The 19,913-nt window shown below is 41.0% G+C and overlaps 1 protein-coding gene across 2 annotated transcripts; it reads left to right on the top strand.

The window, feature by feature from the left end:
- The first annotated feature begins 1,343 nt into the window (after window positions 1-1,343).
- Window positions 1,344-16,842, top strand: LOC109936983 (protein phosphatase 2C-like domain-containing protein 1). Of its 2 annotated transcripts, none has more exons than XM_048616312.1 (3): window positions 1,344-1,383; window positions 5,642-6,614; window positions 15,137-16,842. In XM_048616312.1, the coding sequence occupies exons 1-3, from the start codon at window positions 1,348-1,350 to the stop codon at window positions 16,324-16,326; spliced, it is 2,199 nt and encodes a 732-aa protein (XP_048472269.1). In that variant the 5' UTR covers window positions 1,344-1,347; the 3' UTR covers window positions 16,327-16,842. The 2 variants fall into 2 exon arrangements, with proteins under 2 accessions (XP_048472269.1, XP_048472276.1); XM_048616319.1 differs by lacking the exon at window positions 1,344-1,383 and adding an exon at window positions 1,461-1,609 and having other exon boundaries at window positions 15,137-16,785.
- Window positions 16,843-19,913: the final 3,071 nt, after the last annotated feature.

Genomic DNA, 19,913 nt, shown 5'->3' with positions numbered 1-19,913 from the left:
TTTGGGAAGTCTTGGACATGACATTACCCACAGGTCATTGGTGATATTGCTCTTTTTCAGGGAGGCTTTGAGGACACCTGAACTCTTGAAGAGTTTTCTCTGCCCTCCTAGCAACTGCTTGCCATGTTAGACCTTGGATTTCTGATGTTATTTTGAAAGTTTTATCTTCGGCACGCAGGTGACATGGCCTGCCCAATGCAGCTAATTGACAGTAACCAGTGCCTTGATCCTGGGAATGTCATCTGAGAGAGGATACTGATATTGAAGTGCCTACCCCCCTTTTAGGTTTGCAGGGTTTTGCAGAATCATTGCAGGTAATATTTCTCTAAGGTTTTGATGTGTCCACTGTATATTATCCATATCTCTGACACATATGAGTAAGATTATTGTCCGGTAAACCATGAGCTTTGAGCCAGGTTTTAAGGTTATTGTTATCAAACACCCTATTACAGCCGTGCTGAATGAGGTGTTGAATTTCACCCTCAATGAAAGGAAGCTCCCAAGGTTTGAGAACTGATCCACATTGTTCATGGGGTCTCCATGGAGCTTGATAGTTAGGCGACAGTGTTACACGGTGGAAGCAGGCCGGTTAAAAAAAAAGCTTGATTGCACTGCCACTGACCCCTTCCATGACTTTGCTGATGAGTGAGAGTAGAATGATAGGGCAGGAATTGGTTGGGTTGGATTTGTTCTGCTTTTAGTGGACAGGATCAGAACAATTTTCGACATTGCCCGGTAGATGACAGTGTTGTAACAATATTGAAACAGCTTGTTTAGGATTGTCTGGAGCATTCTCTTCAGTACTGTTATCAGACAAGACGACAAATTGATAAGAGAACTCAAGTAATCAGGTTAACGATTGTTTATTTCATGTGTACACAGAGAGAGACAGTTTATCACTGAGAAGTGTAAAACTATGGGTGTTACAAACATCTCCAGCTTTATATAAACTATTACAACATACATATTTTGTTTACTATTTTCTCATAATCCTTCACAGGCATTATCTGTATTTCAGTGAAGCCCAGCTCTATCTTGCTGACAATGCAGCTGCTATACTCCTAGAGATAGCAAGAACTGCAGATGCTGGAGTCAGAGATAACAAAGTGTGGAGCTGGAGGAACACAGCAGGCCAGGCAGCATCAGAAGAACAGGAAAGTTGACTTTTCAGGTCAGGACCCTTCTGCAGGAATAGGGAGGGAGAGGGAAGCTCCTGTTCTTCTGATGCTGCCTGGCTTGCTGTATTCCTCCAGCTGCACACAGTGTTATAGTGATGGTGTCAAAACAGGACAGTAAGGAAGATTCTACAAGTACAGAACAGTATGGTGAGGTTACATGTAGCACAACATGAACTCAGGATTACAGTGGAGGCCATCTTCATGGGTACGGAACTTGGCTATCAGTTTCTGCTCAACGATTCTATGTTGTTGTGTATCTCAAATGCCGCCTTGGAGGACGCTTACCCGAAGATCGAATGCTGAATGTCCTTGACCACTGAAGTGTTCCCCGACTGGGACGGAACATTCCTGCCTGGCGATTGTTGCACGGTGTCCATTGATTCATTGCCATTGTGTCTGCCTGGGCTCGCCAATTTCCTGCAGCATATGAGGTAGACAACATTGGCCGAGTCGCATGAGTATCTGCTGTGTATGTGGTGGGTGGTGTACCCACGTGTGATGGTAGTGTCCATGTCGATGATCTGGCATGTCTTGCAGAGGTTGCCACAGCAGGGTTGTGTGATGTTGTGGTTGATGCTCTCCTGAAGGCTGGGTAGTTTGCTGTGAATGATGGTCAGTTTAAGGATTGGCGGTTGTCTGAAGATGATAACTGGAGGTGTAGGGTGATCTTGGTGAGATGTTCATTGTGATTGATGACATATTGAAGGCTGTGAAGAACATAGCGTAGTTTCTCCACGCGGTGGAAGTACTGGACAACGAAGGGTACTCTGTTGGTCGTATCCTGTGTCTGTATCCTGAGGTGCTCGTTGCAGTCTTTCGCTGTGGCATGTCAGAACTGGTGATTGATGAGTTGAGCATCGTATCCCGTTCTTATGAGGGCATCTTTGAGCATTTTTAGGTCTCCATCACATTCTTCCTTCTCTGAGCAGATCCGGTCTATACGCAGGGCTTGTCCATAGGGGATGCAGTCTTTAACATGTTTAGAGCGGAAGCTAGAGAAGTGCAGCATTGTGAGGTTATCCGTGGGCTTGTGGTCGAGTGAGGAGCTGAGGTGCCCATTCTTGATGGAAATGAGATTGTCGAAGAATGAGACTGATTCTGAAGAGTAGTCCAGGGTAAGTTTGATGGCGGGATGAAACTTGTTGATATCATTGTGTGGTTGTTTCAGTGATTCCTCCCCATGAGTCCAAAGGAAGAAAATGTCGTTGATGAGTATAGCACTGGTTGGGGTCCTGTGCAGTAAAGAAGTCTTGCTCAAACTTGTGCATGAAATTGTTGGTGAATTGGGGTGCAAATTTGGTCCCCATTGCTGTTCCTTTGTCTGGCTGAAGAGTTGTTTGTCGAAGGTGAAGACGTTGTGGTCGAGGATGAAGCAGATGACTTGTAGGATGGCATCAGGAAATTGGCAGTTGTTAGCGTTGAGTACTGAGGCTGTTGCAGCGATGCCGCCATTATGGGGGTTGTTGGCATAGAGTGCCAAAACATCCATTGTGATGAAGAGAAGTTCCTTGTTCGACTGGTCCGTGGGTGGTGAGTTTCTGTAAGAAGTCTGCAGTTTTGCGACAGAAGCTGGGGGTTCCTTGTTCAATGGGTTTCAAGATGCCCTCGACATAGCCAGAGGGGTTCTCACACAGGATTCCGTTGCCTGATACGATGGAATGTCCAGGTGTGTTGGCTTTGTGTATCTTAGACAAGCAGTAGAATTCTCCTGTGCGACAAGTATGAGGGATGAGAGTGCATAGGATACTCTGAAGGTCTGGAATACAGGTCTTAATCAGAATTTTGAGTTGACGGGTGTGTTCTTTGGTCGGATCGGCAGGTAATTATTTGTAGTCCTCCTGGTTGTTCGGTTGTTGTTACATTTCTTTGCAGTAGTCCGTTCTATTCTGTATGATGATTGCTCTTCATTTGTCTGTTGATTTGATCACAGTGTTGTGACTGATCTTGAAAATATTGATGGTGTTACGTTGTGCTTGGGTGACATTCTGCACCTTCATGTGAGCATGGCTGATGAATCTTATGATAACGCATCTCCTGATGGCTTGAGCATAGATGTCAAGCTTAGGGTGATCCACCTGATGAAGGAGCATTGTGGTGAGATTTGAGCCCATTTCTTCAGAGCATTAGCCTGAGCTTTTACTAGTAGTTCAGTAATATTACTGCTATACCACCACCCCCCGATAAGCCCTAACAGCTGGATTTTCTACTCTTAAGTTCTTTTCCAGCCATTGCAAATATCTTTAATCCTGACACAGGGAAGACAACAGAATCTTTGGAACTCTCAGTCATGGCTACAGAAATTATTACTTATTCCTTTATACCATCCCCTACCTCTGCCACAGTGCAGTAGTCATTTAGCCCATCCTGTCTGTAGTCTTTGTTCCCATTAATACAGGACAAGTTGAAGGGTCAAGGCTTCTCCATTATTACATCCAGTGTTCACATACCTGAATGATTGACAGTCACACCCAATTGTCCCTAACTACTGACTAACTCTAGAGAACTACTTAATCTAAGACATGTGACTTCTTTCTGTAACAAAGTGCAGTCATTCTCTGATTCCCTGCAATCTCTTCAATTTAAAAAGAAAACAACCAAACAACTCAACACTGAATTCCCACAGGTTGTAGAAACTTTAATAAGCGAGTGTTGATCTCATTGAAGTGCACACAATTTCTCGCAGGCATAAGAGGATAAATGCTGAGAGGATGATTCCCCTGACTTCAGTGTCTAGATCTAGAGAACAGTCTCAGGAATAAGTTGCATTACTTAGTACTGAGATGAGGGGAAACTTCTCAAGGTTGTGAATCATTGGAAATCTGTACCTTAGAGGGTTCTGGGCCCTCAGTCCTTGAGTTTTTCAAGGCTAAGATAGATAGATTTTTGGACACTCAGAGAATGGAGGGAATTGGGTGGGAAAGTGGAGCTGGGGTGAAATGGCTGTCGTTGAATGATGATCAGATTCCAAGAGCTGAATTGTCTAATCCTGTTCCTATTTCTTCTGCTTCGAACAATTTAAACTAAATTGCTATTCTAAAACATAGACAAGCATAAGTTATATTTTTCTTGGTACTGGTTTGGTTAGGTTATAGATATTTTTAAATATTTAGGATTTGGCTGTCGTTTTTCTTTGTAAAAACTTGTGCCAAACTTTTGTACAGTGCTTAAGGTGTGAAGATGGAGGAACACAGTAGGCCAGGCAGCATCAGAGGAGCAGGAAAGCTGACGTTTCGGGTCTGGACCCTTCTCTGAGAGACCCCACTATGAAAGAAACATTTCCCTTCCCACCCTTATCTGCCTTCCGGAGGGACCGCTCTCTCTGTGACTCCCTTGTCCATTCCACACTCTCCAATAGCCCCACCACCCCGGCACCTTTCCCCGCAACCACAGGAGGTGCTACACCTGCCCCTACACCTCCCCTCTCACTTCCATCCCAGGCCCCAAAAAAAACCTTTCACATTAAACAGATGTTCACCTGCACATCCGCTAATGTGGTCTATTGTTTCTGCTGTTCCCGATGTGGCCTCCTCTACATTGAGGAGACCAAGCGGAGACACGGAGACCGCTTTGTGAAGCACCTACACTCAGTTCACGACAAACGACAACATCTCCCAGTCGCAAACCACTTCAGCTCCCCCTCCCACTCCCTGGATGATATTTTCATCCTGGGCCTCCTCCAGTGTCACAACAATGCCACTCGGAAACTGGAGGAACAACACCTCAAACTCCGCCTTGGAAGCCTACAACCCAATGGTCTCAATGTGGACTTTACTAGCTTCAAAATCTCCTCACCGTGACCTCATCCCAAGACCAAACCCCTTCTCATCCCCACCGCCTTGACCTGTCCATCTTCTCTCCCACTTATCCACCCTTCCCTCCTCACTGACCAACCCCCATCCCAACTTCCTACCTACACTCACCTTTACTAGCTTCATCCCTGCCTTCTTGACCTGTCTGTCTTCTCTCCCACCTATCCGCTCCACTATCCATCTTCTTTCACTGCCCCCCCCTTCTCTATTTATTTCAGAGCCCCCTTCTCTCTCCGCCCCCATCCCCCCATTTCTGACAAAGGGTCCAGACCCGAAACGTCAGCTTTCCTGCTCCTCTGATGCTGCCTTGCCTGCTGTGTTTCTCCAGCTCCACACCTTGTTATCTCAGACTCCAGCATTGGCAGAATCTATTATCTCTTTTGGATAGTGCTTGTTGTTCTAAAGACAGGTTTCCAGAATTCTTTTTTGTGATTGCATGCCAATTGTGTTGATGACACTTGTTTTATATTACTTATGACTAGTTGAAATATAGACTTTATTTTTCATTCTTTTGCTCTTTTATGTCACCTTTTGCATTTCATTCCAGTTTGTGCTAATGACTATATCTCTGACAACAGCATGATTCCATTGCAGCAAAGCTGTTTACTTTGGTTTTGCATTTATTTGCCAATATCTGCATATACCTTCATACAGGAAATGAAAATGCTTTCGAAATCAACAGAAAAGGCACCTCTACTCCTGGGAACCGCAAATGTGCTGAATGTGCCTCAATGTAATGTCCTGACAGTGCCGTGCCTTACGTGTAAGAAGAAATTTACTGCAACGAGTGCTCGTCACCACAAAACCCTGCATCGCGCACTTGCTATGCTGCAGTACCGTGCAGGCAGCCAACCTGTCAGCCTGCTTTCCCTCCGGATCCGCCGGCGGAGCATCATTGCCAAGAGGATGCGAGCCAAGAAATTCAACTCCCTGGAACTGCAGAGGATCAACTTTGCATACGAGATAGTGAAGTCAAGTCGATTGTTAACATGGCCGTTTCTAATCAAAAGTCCCATTGTGTGCCATGAAGAATTCCCACTGCCTCTAAGACTGCCCGACTATCCCTGTGTAAAATCACTTGGGATGTGGCAGGATATGAATGTCCTTTGGAAGGCTCAGATGGAAGATGTCTATGTTTTCATGGATTGTTACGGCGGTCAGAGCGATGTATGGTTTCTTGGCCTCTTCAATGGCTTTCATGGTACGACTGCGGCACAGTTCACTTCCAGAGATCTGCCATTCCTAATTATAGAGGAGCTGAGAAAAGCTGGCCATCCTTATGTTCTGTCCCACGAAGAGCATGAATCTCTCTTGAGCTACAGTGCACTTTTCCCCGACAGCCCAACCGAGGAGTCATACGTCATTCTCCCCTCTTCAAAACCTGACGACAGCCAAAGCAACAAAACGTATCAGTATGGATCGATCCATTTAGCTTTTGCTAAAGCCTTTTGGAAAATGGACAAAATTCTGGGACTGGGGCGTAATGAAAATTCAAAGGTCCGTTGGAGCGGTTGTACAGCTGTCACCTGCCTTCTAGAAACCCATGCCCTGAGCACCAGCAGCAGTTCTGAAAGCCTCTCGGAAGACGATGTGTATGAAATCGGAACACTGCACATTGCTAATGCAGGTAACGTGCTCACTGGAGATGCTAGTAGCTGTGGAAGTTTTAGTTGATGAAGATAACTTGTGACACATCTGATCATGGTTGCTGTTTCAAGTTTAAGTAATTTGTGTCATCAGCACCCACACTAATCAAAAAAACCAACGGTGCCATTTTGCTGGGACACCTTGGAGCATGATTTATATTGTGCAGATAGTTCTAATCAGTCTGTTCAGAGATGTTATTACACACATCTGCAGCAGATGGGACTTGAACATGCTGTGGAAAGTGGCCAGCCATCTGACCATCTCCTGTGAAGGGGCACTTTGCACTATCCTGACTTCACATAGCTCACCCACCTAATGCAATGTGAGAACAGCAAACGTGGGCCATGCATGTTCAGGACGTGAAGTAAGACATCACTCCCATAACAGTCATCTTGCACTTTGTTCCTAGAACATGAAAAATAGGACTAGGACTATACCAATTCCTGCTCTATTATTCAACATGGTTGTCACTGATGTTCTGCTTCAGTTCCACATTTCATCAGTATCCTCATGTCTCTTAGATGTCCTCAGCATCCAGAAATCTATTGACCTCTGTCTTGAATGTACTCAGATGTAGAGCATGCAAAATCCTCAAGGTTGAGATTTCCAAAGATTCGCAATAACCCTTTGAGTGAAGAAAGTTTGCTCAGTCCTCAATGACTGACCCCATGTTCTGGGATTGTGACACTATTTTCATGTTTCCCAATCCAATGACTCAAATGGATGACCTTATTCTTCTAAACTCCATGAATACAGGCATAGTCTACTTAATGGCTCCTCCTAGGGCAATCATCTGGTCCTGGGAAGCAGTCTAATGAACTTTTGTTGCACTCTCTCAAGTGCACGACTGTCCTTCCTTAGGTAGGGGGACCAAAAATTGCATACACTACTCCCTAGCATAGCTTTTGTCCCTGGCTGCACTCCCCAGAGGAATCACTATACTCACCATATTCAAAATTGAATCCTGCCTGAAAAGCAAGGTGAATTCTTGCACTAAATGCCTGGACCTCCTCAACTGCCTACCCGTTCTCTGCCTGTGTACCCTAAAGCTGTTGGGTACAAATCCAGAGACTTGTTTTTCACAATACTCAACCTTGCAGATCCAGCAAAGTGATCTCTTCTGCTGCTCATTCTTTGAAACCTGGAGATCATCAAGCAGTCCAGCTTAGGCTATTTCATTAACGCATTGTTGTCTTGAACTTTAAAAGAATCTTGGAGTTCCCAGATGGTCTAAGATGGCTTCATATGACTTAGCCGTCTTGTCAAACCTATATTTATTAGACAATTCATAGAAAAACCTACAAATTAAATAAATATGAAAACTCCAGCTACGCACAAATCAACTGCTTCACTTGCGCTGACATTATTCTGTTTGTAAAAAGATCCAAAAAGCTTGCAATTATACAGTGCTTTTCCCTTTTAAAGTCTTACAGAGAAGTGGTAACATTCCAACCTCTGGGAGAGAAGATCCATGTTCATGTCCTGCGAATGTGTCATAACACATCTGAACAGATTGTTTAAAAATAATTTGCTGTGTTTTTACAGTATAGTGATATCATGTTGACTTAAAATACAGAAGGTAATTGGTTTGAAACTAGCAAGCAACATCTGTGAATTCTTTAGTGTCTTGTGGAACAGTGATAGAATCCAAGTTCAAGTCCCACCTCCTCCAGAGGTGAGTCATAACATGTCTGAGCTGGTTGATTAAAAATAGTTTTACAGCATGTTCCCCCTGTTGATGCCTCATAACGTGTTACAGGAAATGAAATTCTGTTGAAGAGAATTCATTGTTGTATTGTGGGAAATGTGGCAACTAATGTGCATACAGCAAGCTCCACATACTCCAATGTGATCATCTGACTTCGTGACATTGATTGAGAACCAAATAGTGGCCAGCATATAGGGGCTAACTTCCCTGATCTTATTTTGGAATGACAACAGCACAGAAGGAGGCCATTTGATTTGTCATGTTTGCTCAGCTGGCTAAGCAAAAGTGAATCTAATGTGATTCCCCTGCCTTTTCCCCGAGGAACCTGCAGTTACTTTTTCTCCAGGTAATTCACCTCTACATTGTCTCCTGTCACTCAGTTAATTTAATATTCATGCTACTGTTTTTACTTAATGAGCTCTAACTTTGCTGAGAAGCCCACAAGATGGCACTTTATCGAAAGTCCATGTACAACACACCAACTACATTGGCCTCATCAACACTCTCTGATACCTCATCAATACCCCAATCATGTCAGTTCAGCACAACTTGCCCTTAACAAATTTGTGCTGGTTTTCCTTAATTAAATCACCTTTACCCAATTGACTGTTAATATTTATCTCAACGTATTGCAATGGAATATTTTGTATCAATCTAAACGAGATCCTCAATTTAACATCTCCCCCAAAAAAGAACATTACATTGTTACTGCACAGGCGTTTCAGCCTTGACTGGAATGGAACTTAGACCTGTAATCTTATGACTTCTGTCTTTCTCTTTCATGTTCCTTCCTGTCTTTATCTCTTGTCTCTCTCACTTACCTGCCTAATAGGCAAAGTGCAAAGGCTAACATTAATGCAAGATATAAAGAAATTCAATATCAGTACATTCAATCCTCGTCATCTGCAGCAGATAGGGACACGGACCCTTCCACAGATAACAAACAAAATGCAGATTCTACTACAGTGTAAATCCCTTATATACCATGAAGGACCACGAGATCTATTGGGGCCAGTTAATGAGGAAAAGAGAAAGATTGGATCTGGGGCTGACCTCATACAGATCTGCGGAAAGTGAATGTGCAAATGAGTGAGGAGTGAGTGTACAACATGAACAGAGTTTGCGATGCAGCCTCTTCTGCTCTAGGTAAGGTGGTAGCATAGTGGTAATGTCAGTAAACTAGTGATCCAGTAGGTTATGCTAGTGATCAGGGATGTGAGTTTGAATCCCACTATGGTAGTTGATAAAATTTGAATTCAATATTACAATATGGAATTAAATACTAGACCAATGGAGACCATTGTTGTAAAAAACATCTGGTTCACAAATATCCTTTGCGGAAGGAAATGAGCTTTCCTTCATGGGTCTGGCCTATATGTGACTCCAGGCCCACTGCAATGTGGTGAACTCTGAAATGGTCATGCAAGCCACTCAGTTTAGGCATTTAGGAATGGACAACAAATCCTGACATTGCTAGTCACATCCCATGAGTGAGTACATGTGCAGGTTGGATTGGCCGTGCTAAACTGCTCCAAGTGTGCCGGGATGTGCAGGCTAGCTGGCTTAGCCATGGGAAATGCTGGGCTATAGGTGGATTTGGTCTGGATGGGATTTTCTTCAGAGGGTCAATGCAGACTTGATGGGACAAATGGCCTCTTATCTGCACAGTAGGGATCCTTAGATTCTGTGAATAATAGAAAAGAAAGACAGGCAGGCAGTGAATAACTCTGGTGGGAAGCCCACCTTCAACCACCTTAGATTATGTAAATGAGATGGCAGAAGGAAAACATATTGGAAACATAAAAGACTGTAAAATTTAATCAGACTAGAGCCTTGCACCTTGTTTTCAATCTTTGAATGCCTATGTGGTTCATCCGCTACATCGTGAACTAGCACAGCACAACATGAAGACAGGAAGACACCACCCTCACTAGAACTTCAAATCCCACAAAGGGAACTGGTGGAATTTAAGTTCAATTAATAAACTCTGGTATTGAAAGTTAGTCTCAGTAATGGCAATCATCAAAATATTGTCAATTGTTATAAAAAGATTCAACTGGTTGTTAATGACCTTTAGGTAAGGGCATCTGCTGACCTTAATTGGTCTGACCTACATGTGATTCCAGATCTACGGCAGCAGGCTGACTCTAAGCTGCTCTCTAAAACAGCCCAGCAAGCAAATCTGCTCAAAGGCAATTAGAGATGAGCAACAATACTGGCCTTGCCAGTGACACCCATGCCATGAAAGAATAAAGAAAATTATGCTGTACTTAATGGTTAGTTTCTGGTTTATCATTTTAGATTGGAGGTTGACTTCTTGATATTCATTCGGGGGTTTTATCATTGAAGAAAGATTGCTGTATTTAAACAAGAAAATATTTTGTTCAGTGTTTCACTGTTGTTGTTTGCCTAGGTCAATAAATAAAATCAGATGAAATCATTGTGTTTCACTTCCAGAGGGTTAGAATTCAAAAGAAAAGAAGATTCTACAAATATATTAACAGTAAGAGGGTAACTAGAGAGAAGGTAGCGCCTGTTAAAGATCAAGGATCTCGTCTTTGTGTTGAACTCCAGGAGATGGAAGAGATACTAAATGAATTTTTCATGTTAGTTTTTACTGTGGAGAAAGAAATGGAGTCTAGAGAATGCAGAGAAATAAACGAGACCCCTTGCAGAAATATTTGCATCATCTATAACTAAGGGTGAGGTGCCTGATGACTGGAGAGTGGCTAATGTTGTACCTTTGTTTAAAAAAGGTTGTAAGGAGAAACTGGGGAACTACAGACCTGTGAGTCTGACTTCGGTTGTGGATACATTGTTGAAGGCGATTATAAAAGATAGGATTTATGGACCTTGATAGAGGCAAAAATTGATTCGGGATAGTCAGCGTGGTTTTATGCGAGGAAAATCGTGTCTCACAAACTTGATAGAGTCTTTTGAGGAAGTTACCAAAAAGATTGATGATGGCATAACAGTAGACGTTATTTATTTGGATTTAGTAGAGCCTTTGACAAGGTTCCGCATGGTAGACTAATTAGAAGAGTTAGGTCAAAAGGGATTCAGGGTGAGCTTACCAATTGGATATATAATTGGCTTAATGGCAGGAGACAGAGAATAGTGGTGGAGGGTTGCTTTTCGGACTGGAGCCCTGTGACCAGTGGTGTTCCACAGGGATCAGTTCTGGGTCCACTTTTGTTCGTCATTTAAATAAATGATTTGGATGAGACTATAGAAGGCATGGTTAGTAAGTTTGCAGATGCCACCAAAATTGGGCGTAGATAATGAAGAAGGTTTGCTAAGATTACAAAGGGATCTTGATCAAGAGTTCAATCTGGACAATGCATTTTGGTACAACAAACAAGGTTAGGTCTTACACAATTAATAGTAGGGCATTGGGTAGTGTTGTAGAACAAGAGGGACCTAGGGGTGCAGGTACATAATTCTTTGAAGTTTGCATCACATATAGACAGGGTGGTTAAAAAGGCATTTAGCACACTTGCTTTCATTGCTCAGTCCTTTGAGTATAGAAGTTGGGAAGTCATGTTGAGGTTGTACAGGACATTGGTGAGGCCTCTTCTTGAATACTGTGTCCTGTTCTGGTCGCCCAGTTACAGGAAGGATATTATCAAGCTGGAGAGGGTTCAGAAGAAATTTACCAGGATGTTGCCAGGTATGGAAGGTTTGAGTTATAAAGAAAGGCTAGGACTTTTTTTCACTGGAACGTAGGAGGTTAAGAGGCAACCTGATGGAATTTTATAAAATAACGAGAGGTATAGATAGGATTAATGGTAGTTGTCTTTTCCCTAGAATGGGGAATTTCAAGACTAGGGACAGGTGAGAGGAAAGTGTTTAAAAAAAAAAGACATAAAAGGCGAATATTTTACACAGTGGGTGATTCATGTGTGGAATGAACTTCCTGATGAAGTGATGGATGCAGGTACAATTACAATGTTTAAAAGACATTTGGATAGATATGTAAAGGGAAAACGTTTGGAGGGATTTGGGCCAGGAGCAGGCAGGCGAGACTCGTTTAGTTTGGGATTACGTTCAGCATGGACTGGTTGGACTGAATGGTCTGTTTCTGTGCTGAATAACTCTATGACTATCTGGATGGTATATGAATAGGAAAGATTTAGAGGGATATGGGCCAAATGCTGGCAAATGAGACTAGATTAATTTAGAATATCTGGTCGGTATGAACAGGTTGGACCGAAGGGTTTGTTTCCCTGCTGTACAACTCTATGACTCCATGATTGCTGGAACAGCAGAACTGACATATGAAGAAAGTTGGGATCAGTTGGGACTATATTCACTTGAGTTTAGAGTAATGAGGGGGAGTTAGTGGGAATGTGGGAGGTTCTCATAGAAACCTACAAAATGCTAACAACACTTGACAGAGTAAATGCAGAAAGGATGTTCCCAATGACTGGAGAATCCAGATCCAGGAGTCCACAGTTTAAGGATACAGGGCAGACCATTTAGGACTGAGATGAGGAGAACATTTTTTCATCCAGAGAGTGGTGAGTCTGTGGAATTCTCTGTCACAGAAAGTGGAATTAGATATAGTTCTTTGGCTAAAAGGATAAAAAGGGTATGGGGAGAAAGCAGGATTAGGATAATGAGTCAGATGATCAGCCACCATCTTATTGATTTGCAGAGCAGGCTTGAAGGGCTGAATGGCCAGTTCCTGCTCGTAGTTTCTATGTGTGTCCTGTCCTGGTTTCTAATAGCATTTATGTCATAGGGATCTTTGTCATTCTTATATGATGGTTAGTTCCTGTATTTTTTCTGAAATAACATTTTACTTACACATCCAACTGTGATGTTGTAGTATCTTTCCAAGTCCCCTTTTAGTATTGAAACCGTTGTTTAAACTTCTGTAAAATTATCTGTCCTGAGCATTAATTTTGTTAATACCATTTGCATGTTGTCTTCATGTCTCCTTTTTGATATATAATTTTCTCGTTAGCTGTGATGGAATTTTTCATGCTTAACTTCTATATGCATCATTACTACAGTTGGGTGTGTAAGTAAAATGTTATTTCAGAAGAAATACAGAACCAACCACCAGATAAGAATGGCAAAGATCCCCTTTGTATGAATACTATTAGAAACCAGGACAGTTACTCCTTGATCCTTTTAGCCCAAGAACTATATCTAACTCCCTCTTGAAAACATTCAATGTTTTGGCCTCAACCACTTTCAATGGCAGAGAATCTCACAAGCTGACTACTCTCTGAGTGAAATGTGTGTCCTGCCAAATTAGTATGCTTAATTCTCTACCAAATCTAAATTTCTAACCAGATGTTGTTAAAAACTGTGATCCTTTGAGGATTACTTTACTGGAGTATATTCCCAACGTAGGAGATGCATGCTATATTTAAAAATGGCCATAATTCATCTGCGTATGTGCAGTTGCACTGTGAAATTACCCGGTTCATCAGAAAGGAAAAGAACTGTGGGAAAGAGTTGCTTGATTGATCGAAGTCTTTGGGTACATGCTTAATACATTTACATGATATTTTTCTCATTTGTTTTCTGCAATACAAGGAGGTTAGGAGGTGGCTACATGATTCAACTATACCATTAAACTGGTACTAATATGAAGAAGTTACAAATGTTTTCAGATGATCACCAAGTGTTGCTTTAGTTTTGTGCTTATGGGTGCTCTACTCCACCTAGTGGTGGCATTGGCCATAAATGCAGCCTTACTTTCAATTTGCATCCTTGCTACTAATGCTTCTGACACTGAAAACTTTTTCTTCTTACTTATTCAAAACGCTGCATCATTCTGAACACTTTTAAGAACTGTCTGTCTAATCATCTGTAAGGAGAACAACCCGAGTTTCTAGTCTCAGTCCACATAACTTTCATTAAATCTAGCTTCTGAAGTCTGTATGATGCCAGTACCTGAAATGAAGCCTGTGAGACTCAGATCAAATGCTGTCACACCTTCAAGAAGGTTGAGATCCTTTTCTTAATGGCACACGAATTTCCACATTAATAAAAGCTGAAATGGAAGCTCTGAAGTGCTGGATTAAAACTCAGTTCCAACAGCTGAATGGACACATATCCGGCATTAACTTTGCAATTCCTGTTCTCACTGTCATCTTAGTCTCAGAGGAAATTAGTTGCTTTTATTTTCTGATCCACCCATTTAAGACAAGTAATTACAACTGTCACATTCCATGTAAATATTCTTTTCTCTTACCCTCAGGTCATATGAAAGTTTAGCTCATTTACTACAGTTAATTAGGTGCTCAAGTAACTTGTTGCTCACATTCTAATTTGTGCATAATTTAACCATTGGTGCATTGTGGGAATGTGTCTAAATTCCTAATAGGTGTTCATGGTTGTTGCTCACAGTCATTTTGATTTTATAAAAATTATTGCTTAAGTAACTGATCAGAATTGAACATGAAATGTGACAATTATTGTACAAGATTAATTTTTGCAATCATGAGCATTTTGTAAAGCTTCGAAGAGTCCATTCAAAACTATTGTCTGCACCCAACCATAAAGAATTATACAGTAATTGCTGGAAAGCCTCAACAAATCTGGCAGCATCTTCAGAGCAAAGGGTCAGTGGACCTGAAAGATTAACTCTGCTTTCTCTCCACAGATGCTGCCAGATCTGCTGAGTTTTTCAAGCAATATCTGTCTTTGTTTGATTTTTGGCATCTGCAGTTCTTTGGTTTCTTTTAATAAGTATTCAGACATGATTAGGTATTTCTATGTTCAAGACATAATAAATAAATTAATATTGTTTAAACTATAAGTTCAATTTTCTGCAGGTGATGTGCATGCTGTCTTGTGCAAAAATGGAAAAGGATATCGTTTAACTGAAAACCACAGCACCTCAAACCGTAAAGAACGTAAACGTATTCATAGAAATGGTGGAACAATCAGTAGAAACGAACGACATGGGCTTGTAGAAGGATTCATTCAATCAACACGAGGGCTTGGATACCATGGAGATCCCAAGCTTAAAACATCTATTGTACCAATACCATATACTGTTTCTGTGCCTATTGATTCCACATGCCAGTTCCTTATTCTAGCTTCAAGTGGATTTTGGAAAGTGCTGAGTAGACATGAAGTCATTTCAATCTCATTGGAAATGCTTTCTTTTTATTTTAGATCTTTGCATGCAGAATCTAGACAAATTCGTTCTGTAATTCATTCATTACATGTTAAGGACAAATACCTTGACAAACGTTTCTTGTTAGCACATTTACTTGAGGAGTTTTCGCAGCAAGGGCGCAAAGATGCTTTGATGTCACTTGAGCGTTTATTTGAGGAGCTATTAATAAGCAAGGAAAATAATCTGGACAGTAAAACCATGAAATATCTACTCAGACATTATTCATTTATGAAGAAACATGATCATCTTTGGCAAGTCATGCACCAACTACTTGAAAATGTTATAGAAAAGGAGGAATCCATGGCAATTCGTAAAAACTCACTTGATATCAAGTTGGATCATGACAGCAACGTATTTCTGCCAACTTTACGTAGGGAACAGAGCAAGCACAAGACAGTGATGGACAATTTTCCTAAGGAACCGTTACTGGACAAGAAAGTTTTGAACAACAGGAATCCCAAAGAACAATACAGAAGACCAGGGACTGATGTTGCTGAGGGGCATTTACACACGGAGAGACAAAAAGTTCGCCATAAACGAGAGACAATAACCAAAGAATCAAAGATTCAAAAATCAGTGACCAGGACTTCTGAGAGTTTTCATTCTTCTTCATCAGATGCATTTGAAGTAAGTTATATAAATCAAGAAGTAAAAAGAGAAGAATCAAAGCTGGAAACAGGTGAGCAACGACAAGAAATTCAGTATGAAACTTTAGCAAATACCATCAGCAAATGTTTAGTTGAAACTGCTAAACAAGCAGGAGCTTGTGACAACATAACAGTGCTCATGTTGTTGTTACCTGGTTGTGCTAATTCACATTTGATAAAACAGAAGAAATGATGTAAGCTCATCCATTCCAGAAATAATACTTTTATTAAAAATTCAACTTCATCTCTAAACATGAAGCTGGTCACAGCCACATCTGATATATTGTTAATTTCAAAGAAAACAACTGGCTAAGTATATAGTTGTATAGACAAAAAAAAAATGTTTGTTCGTTCACAGTATAAACTTTATCTAAAATACAGGAAATGTAAGTTCATGACTTGGTGGACACATGAATGAGCACCGTTCCTTGTCAGAATGGAGGTCATTGGGTCATCATCACATCTAGAGAACTCACTCTATAAGTGACTAGGGTGGATTTTATGAATGTGATTTATATGCAACTATTCTCCGCTCACTGAATTTTGGTGGAGAAATCGGTGTTTATCTGGAAAGGTTGCTGTAGTTTAATTCATAAATTTGTTTTGTTGTTGTTGGTAGAGACACTTATAGATTCTGTAGATTTTTGCTGTAGTATGCTGTTTATATAGACTTTTCTGAAAAAATAAACTTTGCTTGCTGTAAAATGCATTGTTTCTGGAAGTCTTGCTGTAAGTCTCAGCCTACCTCCAACATATTAATTAACAGTCTGGGGTAACATGTTTTGTTTAGTGCAATACTGAGCAGTTAAGTTTCAGCACATTCAATCCTTGTCTTAATTAAGTGAGCTGATTCCATCTGGCTCAACAGCAGAAATGTAACACAAGATCTCATTGCCTTTGAGATCAGGAGAAAAATAAACAGCCAGGACTGCAACTAAGTTTTAATCATACTGGGAAATACACGACTGAGTCCATTTCTTATTTCGCTGCAATGCCTTCCTGATAAAACAGCCCACATATGGATCCTGATACGAAACTCTGAAAGGAAACTCATTGTCAATGAAGTGTCTGGCAAAGTTGAGAACATGGTGGCCTAATGATATTAGCAGCAGAACTTATTTGAACATTGCTGGGTTGCATTTTGTTTGGCAATAGAAAAACTGACAACATAGTTAACAAGAGATAACAAGGTGTAGAGCTGGATGAACACAGCAGGCCAAGCAGCATCAGAGGAGCAGGAAAGCTGACGTTTCGGGCCTAGACCCTTTTTCAGAAAAAGTTAGCATAACATATGGAGTGGGAGGAGAGGCTTTGCAGTGATGAAGGTGTAGATGTTGTGGGGAAGGCTGAGAAAAGTTCTGCATAGTGACTTGCATTGGGGAAGGCCAAAAACCTCCTTTTGAAACTTGGGATGTGCAGTCGTGTCATGTCTGGATCACAATTAGTGCTAAAGGAGCAGGTGTTTTCTACATCCAAGATTTGGCAGCTTCGACCTCAGATCAACTACGAGGTAGCCTTTTCACTTCCAGGTAAATTTAAGCTGTCAGGCTGATAATTAACATTAAACTATAGGCTCCCCAAGCACTGTCATTTTCTTCTGGTATCTTCCCAAATGGCCAGATTATGTTAAATCTTAAGAGTGCTCCAAATGGAATTGTACTGACTTTTTTATTTCAAAAATACAGTTGATTCATAAAAAAAATTTTGTATATAATACATATATAGTCACAAATGCAGTTTGGTTCTGTACAGCAGCATATCAAGGAAACAAACAAACATTGGAGTTTACATGTATTTGAGGCACTTGGAGGGTCCGATAACTGAATGGACCCCCACTTAACTTCAGACAGTAGGTCTTTCCCCACTGCGCCTTGGCAGCAGCTGCCCCAAACTTTAGCACATCCCCCAGCACATAGTCGTGGACCTTGGAATGTGCCAGTCTACAACACTTGCTTGGGGTCAACCCCTTGTTCTGGAAGACCAACAAGTTTTGAGCAGGTCAAAGAACGTCTTTCATTGAGTTTATGGTCTTCCAGCCATAGTCGATGTTTTATTTTAACCCCTTGGGACCTTAATCTAATTTGGGTGCATATGGGGATGTGGTGAAAGTTTAAAATTGAGACCATATTATTAAGTTTGTGTGACAATTGGCTGCTCGAATGAAGTATCAGAGGGCTGCTTGAGCTGCAAAACCTGTGAAAGTTGTCATCTTGAAAATAAGATTAAATCATTGTAAAAAAGTGCAAAGGATATAAATTTGACTAGTAATTCACTCTCCGCATGAAGTAGCTAACATACAAATTACTTCAAAATTTAGAACTCTGCTTAAAAATTAGTTTGAAGATTTTGATTAAATGTTTTATTTTAATGGAATAGTTAATCTTTAGAATATTTAATGGGGATTATTTTAACTTTTGACAAGTGTGGCATTCAAGGAGTGGAGTTTTAAATGTCCCAATTGATTTTCAGTTCTATTGACATTGATGAGAAAGGAGTTCAAGCATGGTATGCAGTGGGCAGCCAATCTGAACCTTCAACTGAAGTGAAAATTATCTGCTATAATTTATTTTTTTTAAGTACCTAAGCCCTTCCGTACCATCTGTGGCCAAACCTTCATCCATTATTGGAATTCTTTGCCCCATTGCATCCACTTTATTTCATTCAATTCTTATACAGCACTCTTCGGTACAACTCATTCACACTTTCCAGACATCCCAATCTGACCTAGTCCCATTTGCCAGCATTTTGCACATATCGCTGTAAAACCTTGCTATTCATATACCTATCCAGCCTCCACCACTTCCTCTGGCAGCTCATTCCATACATGCATCACCCTCTGCATGAAGAATGTTCCGCCTCAGGTTCTTTTTAGATCTTTCCACTCTCACCTTAAATCCATGCCTTTTAGTTTTTGACTGCTCCACCCTAGAAAAAAGACCTTGGCTATTCACGCTACCCATGCTCCTCATGATTTTATAAACCTCCATCAGGTCATTTCTCAACCTCTGATGTTCCAGGGAAACAAGTCCCAGTCTAATCAGCTTCTCCCTAAAACTCAAACTCTCCAGTCCCAGCAAGATCCTTTTAAATCTTTTCTACATCCTGTCAAGTTTAACAACATCTTTTCTATTCTGGCGACCAGAATTGTACGCAGCATTCTAAAAGTGGCTTCACCAATGTCCTGTACAGCTGCAACATGACATTCCCAACTCTTATACTCAGTGGGAGGCAATGTGTGAACACAAGCATGCCAAACACCTTCTTCACCGCTCTGTCTAAATATCATTATCAAGACCTAAACAGTTAAACTTGCCTCTGGTCACCTCTCTGAACTTTTCTCCCAACTTCTGGATGACAGATAGCTCACAGATTGTCTTGTAATGTTGTAACATATAAGTTTAAGGTGGTATTAAGTATGATCTTTTTCAACTGCCTATAATTTATATCTGATACTCATGGTACATAATAAATTAATTTAAGTAATCAGCTTTCATTACTCCAGAAACACAATTCATATTTAGTTCAAAGGGTATTAGTTAGTTGCTTGAGGTAGGAATTTTAGAGTGTGGATAGCAATTAGCATAGTGGAACTAGGCTAGTTGGCTTGCAGGGAAAAATATCAGCATAAATATGATGGACCAATGAACTTTTGTAAGGTACAGCAATCTTTGTTCCAGAAGAATGGCTTTGTGATTGTGTTTTTTTTAAATAATGCAACTGTTTTATGTCCCAGATATGTTGAATAAGAGGAAGGCAGCTGCTTTTCCATTTCTCTGCAGG

This window comes from Rhincodon typus, chromosome 2, assembly GCF_021869965.1.
Source record: "Rhincodon typus isolate 14 chromosome 2, sRhiTyp1.1, whole genome shotgun sequence".
NCBI lineage: Eukaryota > Metazoa > Chordata > Chondrichthyes > Orectolobiformes > Rhincodontidae > Rhincodon > Rhincodon typus.
Note: the sequence above shows the minus strand (reverse complement) of the source record. Positions and strands in the feature narration are given on the sequence as shown.